This window comes from Panthera uncia, chromosome D4, assembly GCF_023721935.1.
Source record: "Panthera uncia isolate 11264 chromosome D4, Puncia_PCG_1.0, whole genome shotgun sequence".
Classification (NCBI taxonomy): Eukaryota; Metazoa; Chordata; class Mammalia; order Carnivora; family Felidae; genus Panthera; species Panthera uncia.
The window spans coordinates 68,905,776-68,929,209 of NC_064807.1; the positions used below are offsets into that span (position 1 = coordinate 68,905,776).

Here is a 23,434-nt window from a genome sequence, read left to right on the forward strand (position 1 = left end):
TAAAAACGTCACCTAAGAAATGTGCTCAAGTAAGTGGAAAGCTAAGTTAGAGAATGGGAGTGATACATTCTTTGATACTGCAAGAGCTTTAAGCAATTGTGGAATGAGATTGCGGGAAAGTGGAGTTCAACCTGTAAAACATTAGAAGGGGGACCGATCGAACATTCCAATATTCGCTGCAAATAAAAAACACAAACGCATTTGCTGTGGCCTTTTAAAATGTTGCAAATGTATTTCGTCTCAGAGATCGGCTTACATTAATTCTTGAATCTTCGCTTCCAATTTTTGAGCATCAGCTCCACAAAATTCAAAAATCTGTTCACAAATACACAAAGGTGAGATATTTATTGGTTCAAATATCACAAAGATGTTAAAGCTTTGAGGGGTTTTTGTTTTTGTTTGTTAAGTTATCCTCATTTCCATTGTCTGAAAAATACTTAAAATATAAACACACAACAAGCACATTACATTCATGATGTTTCCATTATTTGGCACCTTTTCAAAATTGTTTATGCTTATATTTTGCCAGGTTTATATAATTCTCCATAATATTCTTCTAAACTGATATCTCAAACATAGAATATGTTAGAAATGAGAAAACTCAATCATTGAAACCTCTCAGAGCCTTTTTGCATTGGTCTTGAGAACTTGTTAATTCATAAACATGATTTTCTGAAATCAAATGACATGTGATTTCCCATTCCCTGAACTTTGCCATAGGTAATAGTATTATAATTAATTGACACTAAGAAGCACATTTTCTTTTCAAATTGTCACATCTCTGACTCAGGGTGTATTTCATAGTGGATGGTATATTTTGTTTGGAACACTTTTTAGTAGTATCTAATGGGGCATCTGTAAATGGGCATCTCATATTTGGTGAAATATGGAAGTTTAAGACCCTTACCATGCATTATCACTTTAGTACCAATTACATGAAGTGGTTGTAGAGAAGGCAGAGTGTGAGTAAACTGAGGTTGGGATTGGCTGAAGATTTGAGCTTCCAGTAAGGGAAGTTTCAGCAGCCAGAAATGGTGTTAGGCCTTTGGGGCAGGGTTTGGAAAATTCTAAAACAATTGCAATGCTCAGTGTATTGCAGAGAAGAAACTATACCTGCTTCTAATGATTCTGCTTCTCCAGGCAGCATCACTCTATCTGGGTGCTGCCTGGGGGTATCATGGTTCATTCTATCTCTTGAAAGTAAACCCCAGACTTGTGACTCCATCTTGATCCCATTTCACTTACCGGCTCGCTCATGAATCCATTTCCATTACAGCAAATTGCTCTTTTGAGTCTTGAGAATAGAGTCACCTAAGTGTGGGTGCAGAATTTCATGATTTATCTGGGTTGCCTGGTTTGTACCCATTTCCTCTATAAATAGTTCTCTTGGCATTGGCTGCCAGGGGAGGAAGGTGTCAGAAAGGATCTGCAAAAGTGTCTCTTTTCTAAGAGTCAGACAGCAGCTGGATGGTGGCTATAGACATGAAGGGAGTTTCAAAATCCTCTGAGACCAGAGCAGGTACCAACACAACAACTCCTGGCAAGAACACAGGCAGAGCTTGGCCACTTCAATGACCAGACTTGGCCAACAGTTTTCCAATATATTTATTTCCAATAAAATATAAATTTTATCAATTTATATTCCACCAGCAGAGGATGAATGTTCTGGGTGTTCCATATGCTTGACCACACTTGGTGTTTATTGCCAGTTCCTTTCCATGTTAGCCATTCTGGTGGCTTTAGGGGATATTAAATTTGCCACCGAATTTCATGGATTTTACTTCATCAACTTTCCCTTGGACTTTAATAAGAGCTTATAACTTGTCTGTCTCCAGTCTTGTGCCCCTTAGTTCCCTCCTCCCCCTTGAAGCCCGTAAACACAAACCAGTCATGCTCTCCTTCTCTGTAAAATTCTTCAGTGTTTCTCCACCACCATAAAATCCAAGGTCCTTACGGGGGTTCCTTGATTTTGTCTTGTCTACCTCACTGTTATTCTCCACCTTAAGCTCTGACCTTTAGTAACACTTCACAGTTGGATTCATTTATTTATTTAATTTAACAAATATAATAAGCATCTACTATGAGCCAAACATTGTGAACATACCAGACAAAAATCACCCCCCGGAGCTCATATTCTAGGGATAATTTTATACTATTGTATTAGTATCAAAAAAATCCTGACATATTCCCACGCTATTTTGTAATTCTTGCTTCTCCCCATTTCTCACCCGTTAGTCTTAACCATTCTTCAAGATTTAACTCCGGAAGTCTTTGTGATCTCACAGAACCTATGAATTCCACTGCTCAGGAGTTGATGTTACGTCTGCAGCCATTGACCAAGGATGGGGCCTCTGCCTTATTTTTTTCCTCTATATTTTTAGTATTTAGCTAGGAACCTTATACAGAGTAGGTCTTCTGTTAATGGTTTTAGGCCTGAAGAGAGTTGAACTAAGCTGATTTGTGGTCACTGAAGGACAGACCCAAGACTCTAGGGAGTGTTAAATTTCAGAGACTAGGTGTTATCTGTTTTATTCTTTGTCCAGTTTGCCAAAGGCAAATACTATGTGTCTGTCTAGCATGGGACTTTGCATATAGGAGTTTCATAAATGTAGTTAATGAATGAGGAGTGGCTTAGTGATAGAGCTTATTATATAATAGCTTTCTTTTGAAGAGCTCTATATGCAAGGACACTAGCATACAATTTTTGCCCAAAATGTTTTCTTATTTTCAACTGAATGTTTGGTTGTGTCTCTCAAAGGCCTGAAGCATTAGGAAGCAACGTTTCATTCTCTCTTCTCAATGTCTTCAGTTTACATGCACCGTTGCCATCTGTAATGACCACTAATGGAAATGATGAGCTCCAGTTGGCAGAGCCCAAAGGGATATGGGGTGGCTATCCCTGCATTACAGAACCACCTATGTCCACTAGTCCCTTAAAAACATCTTTCATTTTGAAATTTTTAAATAAAGATTTTATTTTTAAGTAATCATCACACCCAGTGTGGGGCTAGAGCTCATAACCCCAAGGTCAAAAGTTGCAGTTCCACCAACTGAGCCAGCCAGGTACCCCTCATTTTCAAACACACACAAAAAGAGAACAATAAAGTGATTCCCCATCCCCGCATTTACCCATCGCCCAGGTCTAAACAGAGGCAGGGTTTTTTGTTGTGTTTTTTTTTAATGCCAAAGACATTCAATCACCTACAAAAAGTATATTACTGTTAGTGAGAAAATACAAAGGGTCCAGAGACAGGGATCCCTTCCTAACAAATGGACTTCTGAGAGTATCCATTAAGGGGTCTAATGATGCATACATAGACTAATTACAATAAAACACTCTGGCCAGTTGATAGGCAATTAAGAATACTGAAGTTAGCTTTGGAGCAGCTGAATGAAAGCTCCGCAATTTTCCAGACATCTTTACTGAGTTAAAAACAACAACAAAACCCTCAAAGCAACAGCAACAATAACAACACAAACAAAAAAGCCCAAACAACCAACCCACACAAGACACTTTTTGGCAGATGGCTCTAGAGATGTTTGTACAATCCAATTTTATAAGCTGTGTGATGTTCCTTTTCTTAACAAAGGGTTTGCTAAGGCATTATATCTTATTAATGAGATAGGAAGAATGTATCTAACAAGAGAACGTTTAACAGTGAGTGCCTCCACCTATTGAGAGCTAGACAGTCTTAATTACTTTTTGATCCCATCTTGATCTGGGCTCTCCAATCAACTAGACCCATTCCTTCCCCCAGAACCATCTGCATCACAATGCAGGTGTTTGCACACTTCCCCCTCCGCAGGACTTTCACAACAGGTTGCAGGGCACGCCTTGCAAATGCAAGTAGCTCAACTGTGGGTTTTGGCGTGTGGCAAAATCAAACTAAGAAGGCAGGGCCTCTTGGAAATAGTCTGTTTTGAACAGCTTGAATTTACATGCATTTGGATTCAAGAAAAAAGCGTATGAAAGTAATCTATTATCTAATTTTTTCAAATGTACACTCGCCTTCTTCTCAACTTGTTCCACTAGTGAGATTTCGGTAAAGTACGAACTTACTTTCATTCTCTTATAGCTGATTTAGAAACTCTGGCTACATATCTGTTTCTTAAAGCACTAGTGGCATAAATAATGACTAAAGTGCTTTTCTTCTTCTGTGTTAGGGGGTTGACAAATGTTTTTGTAAAGGGCCCAATAATACCTATTTTAGGCTTGGCAGGCCAGATGGTGTGTGTTGAAACTACTCAAATCTGCTATAGTAGTGTGATAGTAGCTAAAGACAGTATTTAAACAAATGGACATGTCTGTGCACCAGTAAAACTTTATCTACGAAAACTCGTGGAGGCTCAGACTTGACCTTGGGGCCATAGTTTGCCATCAATTGAAGGTGTTGGATGGACACATGAAGCTGTTTGAGAGTTCATTACTGAGTACAATGTGGTTTTCTGTTGAAGGGGGGAAGGAGCATGAGTCTAATGTTGTGGGAATTTATTGTAAAGCCACACTGAGAATAAGGAAAAGTGATTTTGGTCTGGCCAGAGGAGATGTCATTCGGCCAGTTACTCAAAGTATAGAATGAAAATTTGTTCATGAGGATAATAATGGTTTTGGAGCCATTGCCTTCAATGACCTAATGACCTATACTCGGCATGTTTCCATTGGAAAATCTACTCAACTGTCCAATATTGGGAAATTCCTTCACTGACTTTTCCCCAAGTTGAGGTGAGCTTATCAGTTGAGCCTAGACAAAGGAATGAGTTCATGATTATCCCCTCCCTTTTTGGGGTGTTCTGCCCAAGGGACAGGTCTGTTTTCCTTGCACTGTCCTTCTTTTTCTGGAAAGCACATCTGAAGCAGGCCTAAAGTAGGTCTGGAAGGCTACCACCCTGTGTCCTCACTTTTGGAACTTGAGAGTTGTGAAAAACAGCAATATCTCCTTCACTTAAGTGGGTGAGTTTCTCCTCTGCAGCCAAAGATTCTCCCCTAGGCAGTCATCTCAAAATCTAGGCTTCAAGGAAATAATAGGAAGTCTGTTGATATGAGTCCACACCATGTTGTGTATTTAGCACAATTTAGCGCCACTGCTACTTACAATAAAGGTGATAGCTTGATTTTCCACGTGACTCTGTGTGAGAAGCGTTAACACAACAGATCTGGTTCCTTATTTCTTGCTTGTCTCCAAGGCAACCATGATTGATTCTTCACCAACCCCCCAGGGAATGTGTCCCTTTCCCCACCAAAGTGTTCTTTGTATCAGTGATTGATGATTTTGTTATATATACCTGGAGTGATGGACCAAGCCCACTGGCTTGCTTTGCATAAACATCAATATTGATGATGTGCACCTGGTTTTACTATTGGGGTCCTAGTCTCCATTGTCATAGCTGGTTGTGTAGCAATGACTGCCTAGCAAGAAATGTCTATGTGACCAGTCCCCACATAAAATCCTCAGATCCTGAGACTCAAAAGAGCATACCTAGGCAGAGACAAACCACATGTGTCCTTGAAGTTCATTGCTAGAAAGAGAGACAGAGACAGAGACAGAGACAGAGCACACCTATGTGTTCCTAGCCAAGGAAGAACATCAGAAGCCTGTGCTGGACCCTTTTGGACTCTGCCAATGCTTCTGCTTTGTATTTTTTGTTGTAATAAATCTCAGCTGTAAGTAGAACCTATTACTGGGTCTTGCGAGTCCTTGTGGCCAATCACTGAATGAAATACTCCTATATTTCAAGGATTTAAAATTTAGAGGACAGGGCTAGGACAATGTTGTAAAATTTAAGGGGCTCTCAGAACTCAGTAATCAAGATCATTAATATTTTAATGGTTTTTTTTTTTTAATTTATTTTTGAGACAGAGAGAGACAGAGCATGAGCAGGGGAGGAACAGAGAGAGAGGGAGACACAGAATCTGAAGCAGGCTCCAGGCTCTGAGCTGTTAGCACAGAGCCCGACGCAGGGCTCGAACTCACGGACTGTGAGATCATGACCTGAGCTGAAGTCAGACGCTTAACCGACTGAGCCACCCAGGTGCCCAAGATAATTAATATTTTAATAAATATTTTAAAAATCCATAATGAACAAAATATCAAAAATTCAAATAAAGACAGGATTCCACCCTATACTTGCAATTTCCTGCCTCACTTGCCTCGCCCTAATCCCTGCTCTGGAGAAAAGAAGTATATAAGTAATTACTGTCTTTCAGTTGCTAACACCTAGAGCAATATCCTTAGCATTAGTGTTAAATGGTGATAAATGCTTGCTGCCCATCTCTCTCTCTCTCCCCCTCCATCTCATTTAGTTCTTGCCCCTTCCAGTCTATTAATCTGTGCCTATGTATCAGCTGCTTTATGGGGCTGAGTAACTTCTTTTTTGGATCTGTACCCTTCAGAGCCCTGAACACCATGTGAGAGTTTTGTTTTTGTTTTTTTTTTTAATTTCCCCTGAGGTGGAACCCCTCTGTGTCTACCTAACACAGTCCTTAACAGGTTGAATATCCCTGGGTAGGTAACTCTCCAATGTTAAGATGACTTAGCTTAACTGGTCACTGTAGTTATTCAAAGAGTTTTAGAGGTCTCTCCTAACCAGTGTTTCCAAATTTCTATTTTGTCGTAAATTTTCAGGAAGATTGGTACACAGATTATGGGGCTCTAGCAATAGCCATATTTTATAGCATGTACCAAGTCCAGTGCTAAAGTGCTTTATATATCATCACAAATCTTCATGACGACAGTTCAAAGACACATGATATAGTCCCTATTTCACAGAGAAGGAGACTGAGCTCAAGGTGGGGAAGGCACATAACCAAGGTCATCCACGAATAAGAAGCAGACCTGGGATTCAACCCACAGCTGTCTGATTCCAGAGATGACAAAAACTAGTCACAGACACTCTTTTGGGCATGGCTCAAGTATTGTTTTTTATGAATTTGAACTGTGAGCATTTGGGAGGGTGATTCTCCAAGGACCACCATCCTCCTCACTTCCTATTTTCTCATGTATTGTCCTTGCCTGGCCCTTGAAGATTCCAATCCTGTCCTCCTTCAAGCATACCACAGTGCTGCCCATTGGAGATTCTTTTCATGTCTGTACCTACCTCAAGGAGGGTGTCTGTTGGAAATTACTTCTATAACCTCAGCAGGAGCCCTGCTGTTCACAAGGAAAGGAGCAGGAGTTCCTCCCACTAGATGTGAGCCTATGAGCTGAATTATTCATTTGTAAATAACTCACTTATTAGCATCCATGCATCCGTATCCCATTGTTCTTGGATTAAAGTGTTTTGAGAAGCCATTTACTCTCATATCAAAGAATGAAAGATGGAACCAATTTCGATGTTGGATAAATTTAAGCTGTTGGCCAAGAGTTGCTAAATCTTTGTTACTCTTCTTTTCTGCTGTTCCATTGACATATGTCAACTTTGGTCTGGAAGCAATGCTATAAACCTGGGGGATCTACTGATGGGCTTCAGAGGCTCAATGAATAACTAATATCATATTCACATTGCAGCTTATGTGTATATGTGTATTTTTTTTTTTTTTTTTTTTTTTTTTTTACTTAGAACAGAATACAGTGTAATATTCTGGTTAAAAAAATCAGCCAAAGTTTTGGATGTCCCATCTGAGAGCCACCACAGATTCTTTTTTTCTTAACCACAGTTAATCTTACTGGAACAGGATGTGATGTCCCAGGTGAAAACACTAAGGATTACAGCAGGAGGGAATAATCCCACTTTATTTATTACCTGGAATTTGCTTTTGCTGTCCTTTACCCTAACACTGTAAAATAATTACAGCTGCTGTTTATGGTACAACCCTGCTAGATGACCATCCAAATCTGCATAAAAACTTCCAGCATCACAGAATGCCCATTGACTGCAACCCTGGGTCATAGTTATATAGCTTTATCTGTTCTAGTTTTTTAAAGTTTTATTTGTTTATAGCCTATGTATTTTGAAAATATTTGAAATGAGGTAGAATCAAGGGCAAAATAAAATAACAAAACCATTAAAGCACGATTCAGTATGGAGATGGCAATTAGGGAATTCCAGGCAACTACAGATAAGGGAGGCTATTGTATTTGAGTCAAGGAAGTAATCCTGAGATTATTGGCAGCAAGAGAAAAAGAGAAACCCAAGGGATCCCCTAAGCCTTCTGATATAATGCAAGGGAGTAGATCAAGGGAGGCAAATATTCTCCAAACTCTGTCTACGAGGAATAATCACAAGGCTTTTTACACAATGTACATTTTAAAAGGCATAATGGACAGTGGTTCTTTGCCAGGTGTTTTACCAGAAATGTGAGGACATTTCTTATAACATCCCTTAACAGAAACTGGACTCAAAGTTGTTGTTGTTTTTTTAATACTAGATAAATAGTACTTAACTGCTTCCATAAGTTAATTTTCAGGTGTTATGTTTCAGATGAAAGAGAGATGGAAGGAAGTGGTCTCAAAGAAGTGAATTTAGTTTTTTTTTCTACCCCCAGGAGAACAATGAATGTCATTCCTAGTCAATTCTACTGAGGAGGGAAATTCACATAGATGGGTCCTATCGCATGGCCATACCCAATTTTCTCTGGTTCCATTGATTTTTCCTGTGCAGACCATTGCAAAGTAGAACCTGGGGGGTGATTTCAGAGGTCTCAGGTTTTGACTGCAGCTCTGGATGCAATGGTAGAAGTGGGGACCCTGCAGAAGCCCTAGATGGATGCTCAGATGCCAAATGCTGGGGACTGAGTGAAAGAGGTAAAAAGATTTGCAATACTGTCTCTTTAGGATCTCCTGCCCCCATTTTTTTGCCATTGTCTTTTGCACAGAAGATTGATACTCTTTGTTAAATGGAAGCCAGCATTGTAAATATTTTCTGCAGGTTTACAAATGATTTTTAAATTGATCCAAGTATGAATCTTTCTGGAGATACATACAAAGCTCAGAAGTAGACTTACTTGTATATTATGACATAAATGATCTCAAGGTTTTGGTTTTGTTTTTTTAAATAACTTCATAACCAGGATGCTAAGTCAGTAATATTCAATGAGACACTCAATTCTCAAGAAAATATTTTGGGACAGGGGTATTCATTTTATAATCAGAGGCTGGCTACCTGACTTTGGAGTTAGAAAATAGGGAGGTGGATCAGCTTAATGCATTGTGTCATTGATTCAGTTAATTTTATTCTCCATTAACTAAGTGGCATAAAATTTAAAATCGAGATCCTTCACAATGCCTAAAATACAGGCATTTTGTTCCATCAATTCAAAAGGGATCCATACCCTGTAGAAACCAGTTAAGAAATAATTGAATATAAGAGGTCACCCTACCCCCAACTGTGAGTTCTTCCACCTACATACAGAACTGAGACTAAGCAAGGCCAAGCCTTTTCTCAAAAGCATAGCTATGGATTTGCTCAAGAGCCTAGACACAAAGTCAATTGAGACCCCAAAGTTTTATTTCATAAAACATAGAACAAACTGTTGAATGGCAGCAGATCTTAAGCACTATCATCAGCAGGAGAGATGAAATCAGACAGCTGTTCTGAGCTGGAGAGAAACCGTCCCTGAGTCAGACTGACATGAGGACAGAATCAGGAGGGGAGGCAGAGCAGACAGGGATGTAGGGCAAAGACATCAGCTTTCATTTATTCATTCACTTGCTTACTCACTCATGAATCAAACACAAAATGAGTATTTTCCACCTAGGGTGGATTCTTCTAGACACTGACATGAACTCCTCTAGGTACTGGAAATAGTAGGACACAAATACATGACATTAAGGTCTGGGTCAAACATAAATGGGCTTGGAAAGGTAGACTGGGCCAAAATTATGGAGAAATTTAAATGGAAGACTTGATTAGGAGGATTTAGTCTTGATTCTGCAGACAACAGAGGGGAAGGGGTATCCAAATTTAAATAAGGGAATGACATACATGGAACTATGCCAAGCTCTATTTGGAAAAGAGAACAGAGCTATGGTGTGAACTTGGAGGTGAGAGAGGCTATTGTACTTGTTCATGTCAAAGGTCATTACAGCTGGAACTATAGGTAAGGATGAAATTACTAAAGGAGAAGAGGTAGAATGGGAAAAAGAACCTTAGGAAACACTTATATTTTGGGACAGCAAAGGAGCCAAAGGAGAGCTTGGGGAAAGATCAGGGATGGAAGCCAAAAGACAAGGAAATTTCCAGAATTAGAAGCTGATTAGTTATGGTGCTTTTGTATAACCAAGGAATACAAGGATTGAGAAATGGCTATTTGAATTAGGTGCTGAAAGAGCCTTGGAGACATTTAAAAGAGCAGATGAAGGAATAAGTGGAAACTTCGAATTGAAAGCAGTAAGTATATTCTACTTCTTCAAGAATTAGATCATGAAACAAAGGAGAGAAGTCTGAAAGAACATTAATTTTGTCCTTAGAAGTTTTTGGTTGCAAGTAACAGAAAAAACAACCCCAGGTCTACATAACTCATGGAATCTATGGGAGTAGTTCAGGCTTCAGGCATGGATAGATTCAGGGTTCAATCGGTGCCATTGGTATTTCCTGGTTTGACTCTGCTTTTCATTGTATGGTGGCTTCATTTTCAGGTTCTCTCTGGTGGCAAGCTAGCTGTAGTACCTTCAGCTTCATATCTTCCCAAGTTCAAACAAATCCAATGAAATCAAAAGAGAAGGCTTTTACCTAGCTGCTTAAGCCACATCCTAGGATTAGCTCTGGTTGGGTTTAGATTGGCTTGACTGGAGTCAGGGGCCCATTCCTGATGGGGATGAAGTTCACTCACAGGTCTAGCCATGAAGATGGAGCCTTAAGGAAGCACATGGACCAAGGATGGGCAAGGGAATGGTTCCCTGGAAGAAAATCAAAGAACTGCTGATAGAGACTGAAGAATGGCTGACGGTGGCAAAAGGGACTGTCCCAACACCAGGTTTGAAAAGAGAAAACTGATGGATAGAGGCCTGGGGCACAAGGGAGGGAATGCGATCAAGGTACAATGGATGAAATCCATTTCAAAAGGAGGATGCTTTCTCATTTCCGAGATGGAAGAGAAGGAGAGGATAACAAAAAAATGACACAAAAACAATTTGATGTGTGGTGGTGGGGAGGGGAGCTGAGGTGCATGTGCTCAATAGCTTCACTTTCAAGTAAACACTCAAGAGGAGTGGTAGGTAGTGTTAATTCTTTTTGAAAAATTATTTAAATCTATCGCGCCAATTCTATTATGGTAAATACGCAACAAATAGAAGCTGAGAATCAAATCCTACACTTAGTGTATCAACTACTTTCATTCTTTATATAGTAGACACAATCTTCACAAGGTTTAAGCATGAATGTTTTTGCTTTACATATGTTCTTCCTAATGCTTTAAATTGCATACTATTTCAAGTAGATATATCACAAATCAAATCACTGAGCAGTTCCACGAGAAAAGACATACAGTTTACTTTCGTATTTTATTAGAAGTAATTCTACCATTACTATGTACTTAGCTGCTTATTTTTCCTTCTGGTATTTCTGTAGCAAAAGTTCCCCAAAATGGGATGATTGTGTGAACGGGAATATACAGTTTGTTCCTCTTAAGCGTGTTGCAAAGTCACCTTTCATGAGGTACGTACACTTGTCAGTGTTCCCAGCCATACGTGGAATTACTAGTTTAATCACACACGAAGCATTTTAGACATTTTACTTCATTAACATCTTTGTGATAACAACTACCCTAACGTGCCGAGCACTGACGCACATCAGGATGGGTCTACGAACTTGAGTCACGTAAATTCATTTATTTTCACAATACCCTGTGAGAGGAAAAACTTAGGATCTTTGTTTTTACAGATAAGGAACCTAAGATCCAAAGAGGTTCTTAAGGAAAACGCTAGGTAGTGATAGAATGGATATCTGAACCACAGAAACCTGCAATGAGAGCCTGCACGCTCAACCACTAGCTATACCGACTCGGGATTGTTCTTGATTAACATTTTCCCAAGTGTTGCTAACAATCCGTATACATTTGTGTGAGAATTTCATCGTGTCCTTTTCTGTAAGATTCTTTTTTGATGGGTCTGCCCCATCAAAAGGGATATTACAGGGATAGTAGTGGATATTTCTTACGGATTTGGAAACCTCAGATGGTCTGAATGTGGAGATTTTTTAATAATTCATGCATTTTTTTGTACGCCTTGCCAATATGAAAAGTTCAGAAACGAAGCATCACGTTGCTAAATATTAAAAATAAATGCAGTTGTTTCATCCACCCAGGATACCCCAGGCCTTTTAAAAAGATTCTGATGATCCTATAATTCAACTCTGCCAGTTACCATGGAAACATACCTTCTGGGTTTGCTTGAACATCTGAAATGTGGGTACTGATCTGATGTGACAAGTTTGGGCCAACTCCTGGGAAAGGAAAGAAATGGCATGAGGTCACAATTTTGGTATCCTCTCTCTATACAGAGCCCAGAACTTGGTGACTTCTCAGGAGGCATGTCTGAAAACCCAGGGACAGTTAACACTTTATTGATTCTCCTGCCAAGCCTTTTTCTAACATGTCTTCAAAGCCTCCAGGAATGTTACAATAGAAAATGGCTGCTCCTCACATTCCTGAGGCTTCTCATCCCAGAGCCCTAGGAGAGGGCTGGGAGATGGATGCCAAAATAGAACAGATGCTGAAGGATGAAACGAGCTCTATTTAAAAGAAATTGTGAGGGGCGCCTGGGTGGCTCAGTCGGTTAAGTGTCCAACTTTGGCTCAAGTCATGATCTCAGGGTTTGTGGGTTCAAGTCCCACGTCCGGCTCTGTGCTGACAGCTCAGAGCCTGGAGCCTGCTTTGGTTTATGTGTTTCCCCTCTCCTTCTGCCCCTTCCCCCCTCGTGCTCTGTCTCTCATTCTCTCTCTCAAAAATAAGTAAACATTAAAAAAATTAAAAAAAAAATAAAAGAAATTGTGAAAGATTACAGAGGAACCTCACTGGAACCCAATATGGAGACAGCATATTGCAAAAATAAGGAAGAGTAAAGGTATCCTTATAATGCACACTTGAGACATGGGGTGATATACTGGTCTTGCATTTTAAGTAAGGTTTACAGGTCTCTTTCTTGTAAGCCCTACTCCCCACTTCACTGCCCATCTTTGTGAAAGATGAACCAAAAAAAAGCAAATATATCAGAATTCCAATTATTTTAATCCATTACAATCTGCTCTTAAATACCCGTTTTTATCTTGTTTAGAGTCCAAAGAAAATTAGCCACCCACAGGATCAACAGAATTGGACTTTTCTCTCTAGTATACCTATCATTTTATGGGGTGAATCTCTCCCCTGCTGCCTGTAACACACACACACACACACACACACACACACACACACTAAATTATAATTTTCATGATCACAGCAATGATAATAAATTACTGTTAAAAAAATTGTGTATTTTGTTTCTCCTTAAAAGGGAAGTAGTTATCATCAAAAAGGCAGACAATAACATGTTTTTGTGAGGATGTGGGGAAATCAGAGGCCTCATGACACATTGCTGGTGGAAATGTATGGTGCAACTGCTTTAGGAAACTCAACAATTTCACCCCTAGATACATACCAAGAGAAATGAAAATACATACATAAATGCTTATACCAGTATTACTCCTAAAAGTCAAAAGGTGGAAACAACCCAAATGTCCATCAACAGTTGAATGGCTAAATAAATAAAAGGTGGTATATCCATACAATGGAATATTATTCAGCAATAAGAAGGAATGAAGTATTGATACATGGAGGAACCTTGGAAACTTATGCTAAATGAAAGAAGTTAGTCACAAATGACCACCTATTTGATGATTCAATTTGCGTGAAATGCTCAGAATAAGCAACTCTATAGACAGAACGTAGAATTACGGTTGCCCAGAGCTGGGACAGAAGGAACTGGGGGTAACCAGTAGAACTCCAAAAGTGTTTGCTTTTTTCTTTTTTGAAGTGGTGAAAATGTTCTAAAATTAATTGTAGTCATGGTTGCACAACTCTGTTAATATAAAAAAAGGACAAAGAGATAATGATCCTAGATGTATTCTGAATGCATAGTATATGATTCGGTTTAAAGGGCACTTAAACACTGTCGCACTTTGATAAAGCTTGAAAGAAATGGGCGAAATGGAACTTCTATTATGTTCTGGATGCTATGTCATATATTTTATGTATTTTATCTCATTTTATATTCTGTGAAGTATTATTTGCCCTGTTTTACAGTGAAAAAAACTGAAGTTTATAGAGTTAACTGATAAGAGGTCACAAAACTATTAAAGAAAAGAGTGGGTAAATAACAGATTTTTTTGTTATTCTAAAGCTCAAATTCAATCCAATATGTGCAAAGATCACTTGTTACTGTTTTTTCCTAGTTGTAAATGAGCAAATGTTAGGAAGAATAATTTTTGGGGTACCTTGTATATATTAATGAGGCACATTTAAAAAAATATATTTTTTAAATGAGAGAGAGAATGAGTGGGGGAGGGGCCGACAGAGAGGGAGAGAGAATCCCAAGCAGGCCCCTTGCTTGGCATGGAGCCCAACCCAGGGTTTAATCCCATGTCTGTGAGATCATGACCTGAGCCAACATTAAGAGCTGGATGCTTCACCGACTGAGCCACCCAGACACCCCCTTAATGAAGCACATTTTGACTAAGGGCATGAGGTTGATTATTTTGGGGGAAGGAGAGGAAAGGAGGCTCTAGGGAGGGACAGGAGGGAAGGATTTCTTGGAATTCCTTGTGATGTTTTAAAAAACCCACAAAAACCACAACCATAGCAAGAGGAAAGCAAGATATAAATGCATTGAGCTGGGTTTCAGACATTGATTAATAATCTACTACAAGGGTAAAAAACATTTTTCACCTTGAGCCCAACACCACCCAACTGGTATTGTCTGTGTAGAGCCAATTCTGCTGAGCATGGTAAATGGAGAAAAATGTTGGGATTGAGGAGTGGAGTCTGTCATAGTAAGGGAGGGGAGGGGGCCCCGGGAGAGTCACATACTTGCTGGGTTTTGTTTTTAAAATTGATACAAAACACAAGAACATTACGAGGAAGTTTACTACCATTTATCACGAAAACATCATGAAATTGTCCTCAACTTAAAATTGATTATATAATCACTGAGGTGCTGTCAACGATACAGCATTTGGATTTTATGTATCCCCCACAGAAGGACTTAAGATTCTTACCTTAGAATCATCCACATCCACATTAGCAAACATTACATTTTGGTATTGCAGAGACATTGCCTTCAAATTAAAAGAATAAAAATTCCCTATTAGCTTAGCGTTAATACTAAATTACATACTAGAATTACACAGTCGTCTTTTGGCAAAAAACAAACAATGAGCAAAAAGGTTGTTCATGAGAGCTAAGGATCACTCTGGCATTTCACTACAGGCTAGAACTGGAAGCACCAAAGTCATATATGGGATGATACAGGTCAAGCAAAGATCAGCGGCAGAACCAGAGTCTGAAGAACCAAACTGAAGATCAGAGTTTCAAAGTTAGGAAAGGGCACAAAGTGAAGAAATGATGACATGTATGTGGTGGGTCCAGATTTACCCTGCAGGGTGAAGGGACGGATAGTAGCTTTTTCCTGGGGTGGCAAGAGGTGCAAGGCTGCCTTCAGTGGTCTTCAAAATACAGGTCCCTGAGGGGTGCCTTGGTGGCTCAGTCAGTTAAGCATCTGACTCTTGATTTCAGCTCAGGGCATGATCTCCCAGTTGGTGGATTGGAGCCCCACATCAGGCTCTACGGTGACAGTGCAGAGCCTGCTTGGAATTCTCTCTCTCTCTCTCTCTCTCTGCCCCTCCCCTACTCATGCTCTTTCTCTCTCTCAAAAAAAGAAATTAAAAATTACAAAAAAAAAAAATTACAGATCCCTGAACCAGATACCCAAACTCTGCTTTGACCTTCACCTCTTGCCAGGCTTTTTAGGAGGCTCTTATGACTGAGATGATACAAAAATATGTGTGTCGACCCTTAGCCTAATTGCTTTGTGCTTTTATTGACATCTTCCATGCTGTACTATGTACTGAAACTGTACTTCCCAGGATCCTTTGCCAGCTGTCTTCTATGTAGGTTTTGCCAATGGGATGCATTTGGAGGAAAACAGAAGGTGTGAAGAGGGAAGAAACAACTCTCTTCTGCTTCTGTTTTGTTCTGAAAGCATCTCTGGCAGCAGTGGTGACAAAGGTATTTGTAATGGGTCTGGGGGTAGTAGATGCAGCAGCAGCAGCCTGTAAATATCAGCTCTTGGGTTTTTTTTTTTCTTTCAGACAACTGTGTTCATACTTTAAGGGCACTTAATAGCATCTTGGTTTGTTTGCATTAACATCGTATCTCAAGCATTTCCAGTGACCTATTTCTAATGGGACCTCTCTCTGACAGGACCTCTCTCTGATCGTATGGGGTGTCCAGAGACAGTGGAGACAGGAAGAAATGCAGCTGTCACTGGGGGCTGCTCCCACTGAGAAGCAGGAAGCAGCATGACATGGATTAGGTGGATATGTGCTGAGTTCTACTGCAGGCAGATTCTCTCCAGTTGTTTGTTCATGGATTGTGACTGAAGTGGGAGCTCTTTTTCACTGGTCCATCAAGATTGTGAAAATGGAGAAAAACTCTTAGATAACAGACACAAAAGCCTTGGGGATTTCAGAGTATTTTTTTAGATAAAAAAGCTGATTTTGGTCAGCAGTCACTCAATGTCTGACAGGAAAATGGTGTCACCCACAAACTCTAGGGCAATTGTCTTGCACTTTTCGAGTTTGAAGATATATGGATGCTTCCCAACAGGGGTCATGGGAATAGGTTTGAACTATGTGGACATCTAATTCTACTTATGAAGGTTTCAGAGCCTTGCAAGTCTATCAGGAAATAGGGAATATGGCAGCTGTCATTTTGCAACAAGTAGTACCCAGAAGTCATGGCGTAGATATGGTTCTTTGCTAGGTCGGGGCTCCCTTATGGACATTGTCTTTCCTTGTTATCTCACTCCATCCACCTAGGACCTCTTCTCTGCCATCAACAACTCTTCCTTCTGCTCTGTTCTTCCTCGTATGTAGTCTTCTACCATTTGGTCACCTGTTCTGTTGGTCTCAACTCTAAAGTATCTCCTAAATTGGATCTTTTCTTCTTTCTCCAAAACCACTGCCTGACATTGAGATTGTCATCACTTTGGGTTGCCCGCCTTCGGTCTTTCTAAACCATGCTTATACAGCACTGCTAAAAATATTCTCTAAAATCGCTATTTGACCATGGCAAAACCCTTTTAAGAACTTCTGTTTTGACTATCTACAACAACTCATTAAGTTATAACACAAGATCTTTCTTGATTTGGCCTCAACTTTCTTTTCAAAGCTCCTTTGTCTCTGCTTCTGCTACATACACTGTAAGTTAGCCTCACAGACCACTTGCGTTTTCATGATCACATCATGTAATTTCTAAAGAAATTTATAACCACTCCTTTCCTAGAAATGCTCTTATCAGGGTTCTAGGTCTGGTGATCCTCTTATCCCAGGGTCAGCAACTGCACCATGTAGAAGAAATCCAGGTCTCCACATGGCCTTGTAAAGTAAATTTTATTGGAATACAGTTTGCCTGTTCATTTGTGCATTGCCACTGGATGCTTCTGCACTACAACAGCAAAGCTGAGTGGTTATTACAGAGACCATATGGCCCGCAAACCTGAAAAGATTGACTGTCTTTCCTTTACAGAAGTTTAGCTGGCTAACTTCCATTCCACCTTCCCGCAGAGCCTGGAAAGGAAAAGAGATAGAGATTCCTCGGACTCCCTTGAAGCTGGAGTTCTGGATGCAAATTGGTCTTATCAACAAGATAAATGTAGGAGAGACTTGGAAGTCAGAAGTGAGAAAGCAGCTACTTTCTTCTTGTTTTCTTTGTCTTCTTGTCTTTGGAAAGCAAGACTGTGGGTATTGGGAGTGGCTGTGCTGGAAGCAGCAGCAGAAGCCAAACTCAGGATCTGGTGCCCAGACATCAGCTTCCTGGACGTCCAGAGGCACCTGTGGCCACAGTAGCCTCCTGATCCTGGTTCTGATTCCCAACTGCTGCTCTGTTGCCAGTTTGTTTTTTCCTCACAGCGGTGGCCTCCCATCTATACTCACTTCTGATTGTGGCGAACTTAGGATCCCCAAAAGTGGGTCTATGGTGTTCTGAGTCATTCCTATTCATCTAATCTTTCAATAATTTTATAAGCAATTTATTCCTTGTATTAACATTCTTTTCTGTTTAGGGACGCCTGGGTGGCTCAGTTGGTGAAGTGTCTGACTCCTGATCTTGGCTCAGGTCATGATCTCATGGTTCACGGGTTTGAGCCTGCTTGGGATTCTCTCTCTGCCCTCTCCCCGCCGCCCCCATGCTCTCTCTCTCAAAAATAAATAAACATCAACAAAAATTCTTTTCTGTTTAATTTGGTTTCTGTTGCCTGCTTTGATCTTTGACTAATAAAGTGACCTAGAAGAAGGGATGTCTTTTCTCCATGCCTATACGCACCAGTTTGAAAAAATTACACACATGGTAAATGACTACATTATCATGCAAAAGTTCAAACATAACAAGAAAAATAAAGCAATCCAAATTTAACACCCTTTCACTGAAAAAAAAAAAACCTTCTTTGATATGCATCCTTCTGTTCCCCTTTTCTCTACATATATGTGGGTTTATATATATACACGTACATATATGTGTCTATTTTACATACATGAGACCATACTATATAAATTTTTCTACACTGCACTCTTTTTACTTAATGCTATGTTGTCTTGGAGATGATGCCACCATTCCATATGGGTCTACTTGATTCTTTTTAACATCTGGATAGTATTTCAGTATGGACATGCCAAAAGTTATTTTAAAACTATATTTGCATTAGTCTGGATTCCAACAGGAAACAGATGGCACATCATTTGGGAGGTTTATCTCCAAAGGGATAACTATAACTATGAAGGTAGGAATGAATGTAGGAAGAGCTGCAGGAGCCTGGACAGAACAGTGGCACAGCTGTTAATGCCCTTATGGCAAAGGTATGACAGGGAAGTTACAAAGCCTTAGATTTCATTGCACTTTCCGAAAATGCCCCATATTGGCTGTTGGAATTTGATCAGCTTTGACTTTGTGGCATGTGAGTATATTTATACTCTGGAAGCTGAACATTGAAGACTTTCTTTAAGTTTTGAGTATCAGGATAAAGGGGACTGTGAAATAATAAAATGCTTCTTCTGGATATTCCAAGAATTTTAGGTAGAAAATGGATGTTGAGGTATCATGTAATCAATTTCTCTATTTGAATATAGGTTTATTTTATTTTATTTTTTGAAGTTTATTTATTTATTTATTTTTGAGAGAGAGAGAGAGAGAGAGACAGAGAGAGTGAGTGGGGAAGGGGCAGAGAGAGAAAATGTCAAGCATACTCTGCACATCAGTGCAGAGCCCAATGTGGGGCTTGAACTCATGAACCATGAGATCATGCACTGAGCCAAAACCAAGAGTCGATGCTTAACTGACTGAGCCACCCAGGTGCCCCTGAATATAGGTTTATTTTTAATTAAATGTCAAAAGACTGTGATTAGAATGAATTCAGGTGGATTTAAGAGTTCAAGTTGAAATGGTAGAAACTTTGCTGAAAATAAACCAGAGTGTTTTCAGTTATGTAGAGAAATCAAAACTTCTTTAAATTTGAAGAAATAGCTTTCGCAAAACTGACCATAAGTGAAACTTCTGCATGATGAGGAGAAATGAAAATGCCAAGTTCTTTCTGTGGCATGTGATACCAAAAGTAAATAAAAGTTAAAACTTTTAAATGGGGCAACAAGGAAATTAACTAGATGAAACATTGTATAGACATTAAAATGTTAATTTACAGACCCTACAAAAAACATGAATGAATGTGTACATGGAAAATAGACCTGAATATAAATATATGATTACAACTAAGAATATTTTACTAAAACATTTTATAAAGTAGATCAGACATGAAAGGAACATATAAGACATAAGTTTTGATAATAGGGTTGAAGGATGGGGGAAGTTTATCCTTTCATATTATAGTTAAAAATAAGTATCATGTTTTTCTATAATCTATTCCAATATTTGGAAGTTATGAACTCTGGAAATTTGGTAAAATGCCATTATTACGAATAATCCATTCATTTGTACAACTGTACTCTTTTGTACATCTAGATTTTCCTTGCAGAATTATCCATAGACAAGTAGTATTAATCTTCTGGTGTGTGTACTATGATCTAAATAGACATCGGTATGTTAGCTTCAGGATAATCAGGATGCTTCGAAAAGTGATTTCATATGGCTCATAAATGTAAACTTTTAAGACTTACTGAAAAAATTATTAGAGGATTTAAAATTCCTTCTAAAATTGTGAAATATATATAGATGATACTTACATGAACAAGAGGATAAATCTTTTTGCAAGGACCACACCATTTTGCTGAAAATTCAACCACCACAAGTTTGCATCCAGCAGCTTTCAAAAATCTGCTAAATTCATCCTGAGACCAGAACATAAAAGAAAAAATATGCATAATCACTAAATCTCAAAAGCCTTGCAGAGAATAAATGTTCCTCATTTATTGAAATGAAGAACTTCAGTTCCTGAAAACCTTAGCGACGTACCCCACCCTATCGTTCTCAAGGGGACACACCTTTCCTAAATGTCCCTGAGGTCACATATATTGATATTTGCAAGTATACATAGGTGGGAGTAAATCTGCAAAAAGTGATTAGGAGTGTATTTACCAAATGGTGGTTGGTAATGGTTGGTTACCTCTGGGGAGAAAGTGATATTGGCCAATGAGAGATAAAGCGTGGAGGGTAGTGGTGGATGGTTGTTCAAGCTGGACATCTAGATTTGATTTTTTTAAATAAGGACCTAAACATGCATTACTGGTAAAATTTAAAAGGAGAGGAAGTAACCTAACACCTTGAATCATTTCTTGTTTTGCTTTTGTTTTGAAGGGAAATCATTACCAAAGCTGTTGTCAAAAACCGTATATTTAAGGATTTGACATGCTTCTTGTTGAATGTCTTAAGCGAATTTCCCATCAGCTGTCCAGATCACCTAAGTAAATGTTTCCTTTCCTGGAACCTCAGATCATTTTATCTGAACTTCCTTGCTTTATGAACACTGACTGTCCACACGTTATTTCATGCATGGCTTCTCTTCCCCAACAAATCCCTACAGAATTCAATCCTGATTCACTCCTGAACCTCCATGGCCTCTGACTGGGCACATTACAGTATGTGCTCATGGGGTGTTTAGTTGATGAATGATTTGCTAATATATAGTGTTCTGCTCAAGATTTATTTTTCCTTTTCTCATTGGAATTACAATGATAGTAACTAATTTACTCTGTGCCTGGTGTTCTCTCCCTTAATCTTTACAACCACCCTATTGAGTGGGTATTATCTCCATTTTACAGATGAAAAAATGAAAGTTTATTACTTTCTCTCAGTCAACCAGTTGGCAAATGGTGTAGTTGGGATTGCTAACCTAGGCAGCCTAACTCCAGAGTCCATTTCCTTCACCACTACACAAACCTACACAAAATCATCTCCTGAGTTCTTCCTAGTTGTGGGGCTCCCTTGCCCTCTCACTGGCCCTAATTCCATCATGTGCTCATCCCCTCGACCAATCATTAAGATGGGATCACTAATTAGATCAAGTCAAGCAGTGCCTATCACTGGAATTAGGGATGGGGTTAATTGCATACAGATGGCACGCCGCTCTGCAGTAAGAGAATCTTAACAATTACGTTGCCATTTGATTCAGTTTCAAGCAGGTGAAACGGATGACTTAAGGAAGATACACTTTCTTCCTTTACCCATATTCCTCTAGGGTAGGGGGTACTTAACTCCTCAGAGAGCCATGCCAAGCCGCAATTTCTCACTTGCTTCTGAAATCATGCAGTAGATGCCATCCTCACAAGCCCTCAACACCCTCACGTTTGAGTAGTTGCTGGGATGTAAACTGGCCTCACCAGACCTACGAATTTGACTTGGCTAAGTTCTCTGCAGGGAATACCCCCATAGGGTACATATTGACTTGACATGTACCTATCGAGACCCATGCTGTGCCAAGTAATGGACACACTGCTAGTATACAGCTGTGGACAAAAAGCCAGACAAACTTTTCCCTGCCTTCGTGGGGCTTACTTTTAGAGGGGGAAGCCGATGGTAAAATCAAGAAGTAAAATATGCAGTGTGTTAGTGATCGTTGCTGATAAGAGAGGAGAAAGATAAAGCAGGAAAGAAGGAAATGAGCTGGATTAGGGTTGTAGTTTGGGTGGCCATGGTCCGCCTGGAATAGAAGGTGACATTTAAATACAGACATGAAGGAGACAACAGGCCCTCAGGAGAGGTCTCCAAGGAGGAGATGGGAGAGGGCTTCTCAGGGGGCTAGTGAGACCCTGGGTTATTCTGTGAGATTCCCAGAAAATCAAAAAAAGAAGTACCAAAGTCATCGGCCAATGTGTGCTATTTTACAACATTTTCTCATAGCAAACTACACAGCGATGCCTTCTTTCAATCTGGCCAGCCTCATTTTCATGACCTTATATATAGCTGCATTTGGGGAAAATATCAAAAGTCTAAGTCTGAGGGTGTTGACAGATGGCAAGCCCAGGCCCTATGCCTTCCCTCTTCCCTCCAGGTTCAGGTTCTCGTGTAACAGGGCCTGACATCAGAATGTCTGGGTTCTAATGCCCACTTCACTCCTAAATGGAGTAGGACCATCACCACTCTTAAAGGCAATTTTCTTTGTAAATAAACAACTCTCCCTGGCCTATATATGCATTTAGGTTCTTGTGGCAGTAACATTGGACAATGGATAGAAAGTGATCTTATAAAACACCACCTAAAGGATTGTTGATACTATTGGCTGTCATTTTCCTACCCTAATCCCAAGGCATGTCTGAGGTTTCTGCTCTCTCTTAGAATAAGAGAAATATGTGGACTTTTACTTTCATAGAATGTTCCAGGTACAACAAAGGTAGAATCAGTGGGATCAGGTACAGGATGGGATGTGTTAGGAGTTGGTCTGGATCCAGCTAGAGTCAGAGCAGGAAGTGAGGATCAGAGAGGAACAAAACCCTTCTGATCAATTTATCCCTTGGCTACACTCCAGATAGTGCCATCCCTCGAGCACAGAAAGGAGAGACATAAAAAAATCTCCCCTTGCTACGGAGCAGTGAAAGAATATGATTAGGGGAAATCATTCTTAAAGTTTATCAAGTCTGTTCTCAAGGTGGTTTCTTTTGAAATATCAATGAAGCCAAAATAAATACTTGCCATGTCTTTAATAATCTGAACCATGATTTACTGGGAATTGCTTACGAAACCTTCCTTTTGGTTCAGCTGGCTCACCGCAGCAGTCTCTTATTAATTAAAGGATCCTAGCTGGAATAG

At 39.6% G+C, this 23,434-nt stretch overlaps 1 protein-coding gene across 2 annotated transcripts; it reads right to left on the reverse strand.

Annotated features, from left to right (window-relative positions):
- Positions 1-200: 200 nt before the first annotated feature.
- TXNDC8 (thioredoxin domain containing 8) lies at positions 201-23,434 on the reverse strand. Of its 2 annotated transcripts, XM_049636942.1 has the most exons (6): positions 23,318-23,434; positions 20,416-20,520; positions 15,184-15,243; positions 12,313-12,378; positions 1,246-1,311; positions 201-315 (listed from the first exon to the last, which is right to left on the reverse strand). In XM_049636942.1, exons 1-6 carry the CDS (start codon positions 23,339-23,341, stop codon positions 253-255), a joined length of 384 nt encoding a protein of 127 aa, XP_049492899.1. In that variant the 5' UTR covers positions 23,342-23,434; the 3' UTR covers positions 201-252. The 2 variants fall into 2 exon arrangements, with proteins under 2 accessions (XP_049492899.1, XP_049492908.1); XM_049636951.1 differs by lacking the exon at positions 1,246-1,311 and having other exon boundaries at positions 23,318-23,431.

Bases quoted from the DNA above. Each gene is read 5' to 3' on its own strand.
- TXNDC8 (XM_049636942.1), bottom strand. From the start codon at position 23,341: ATGGTTCAGATTATTAAAGACATG. The intron at 15,244-20,415 runs GTAAGTATCATC...TTTAATTTGAAG, and splicing joins AGATTTATCCTCTTGTTCAT to GCAATGTCTCTGCAATACCA. The intron at 12,379-15,183 runs GTAAGAATCTTA...TTCCTTTCCCAG, and splicing joins TGGATGTGGATGATTCTAAG to GAGTTGGCCCAAACTTGTCA.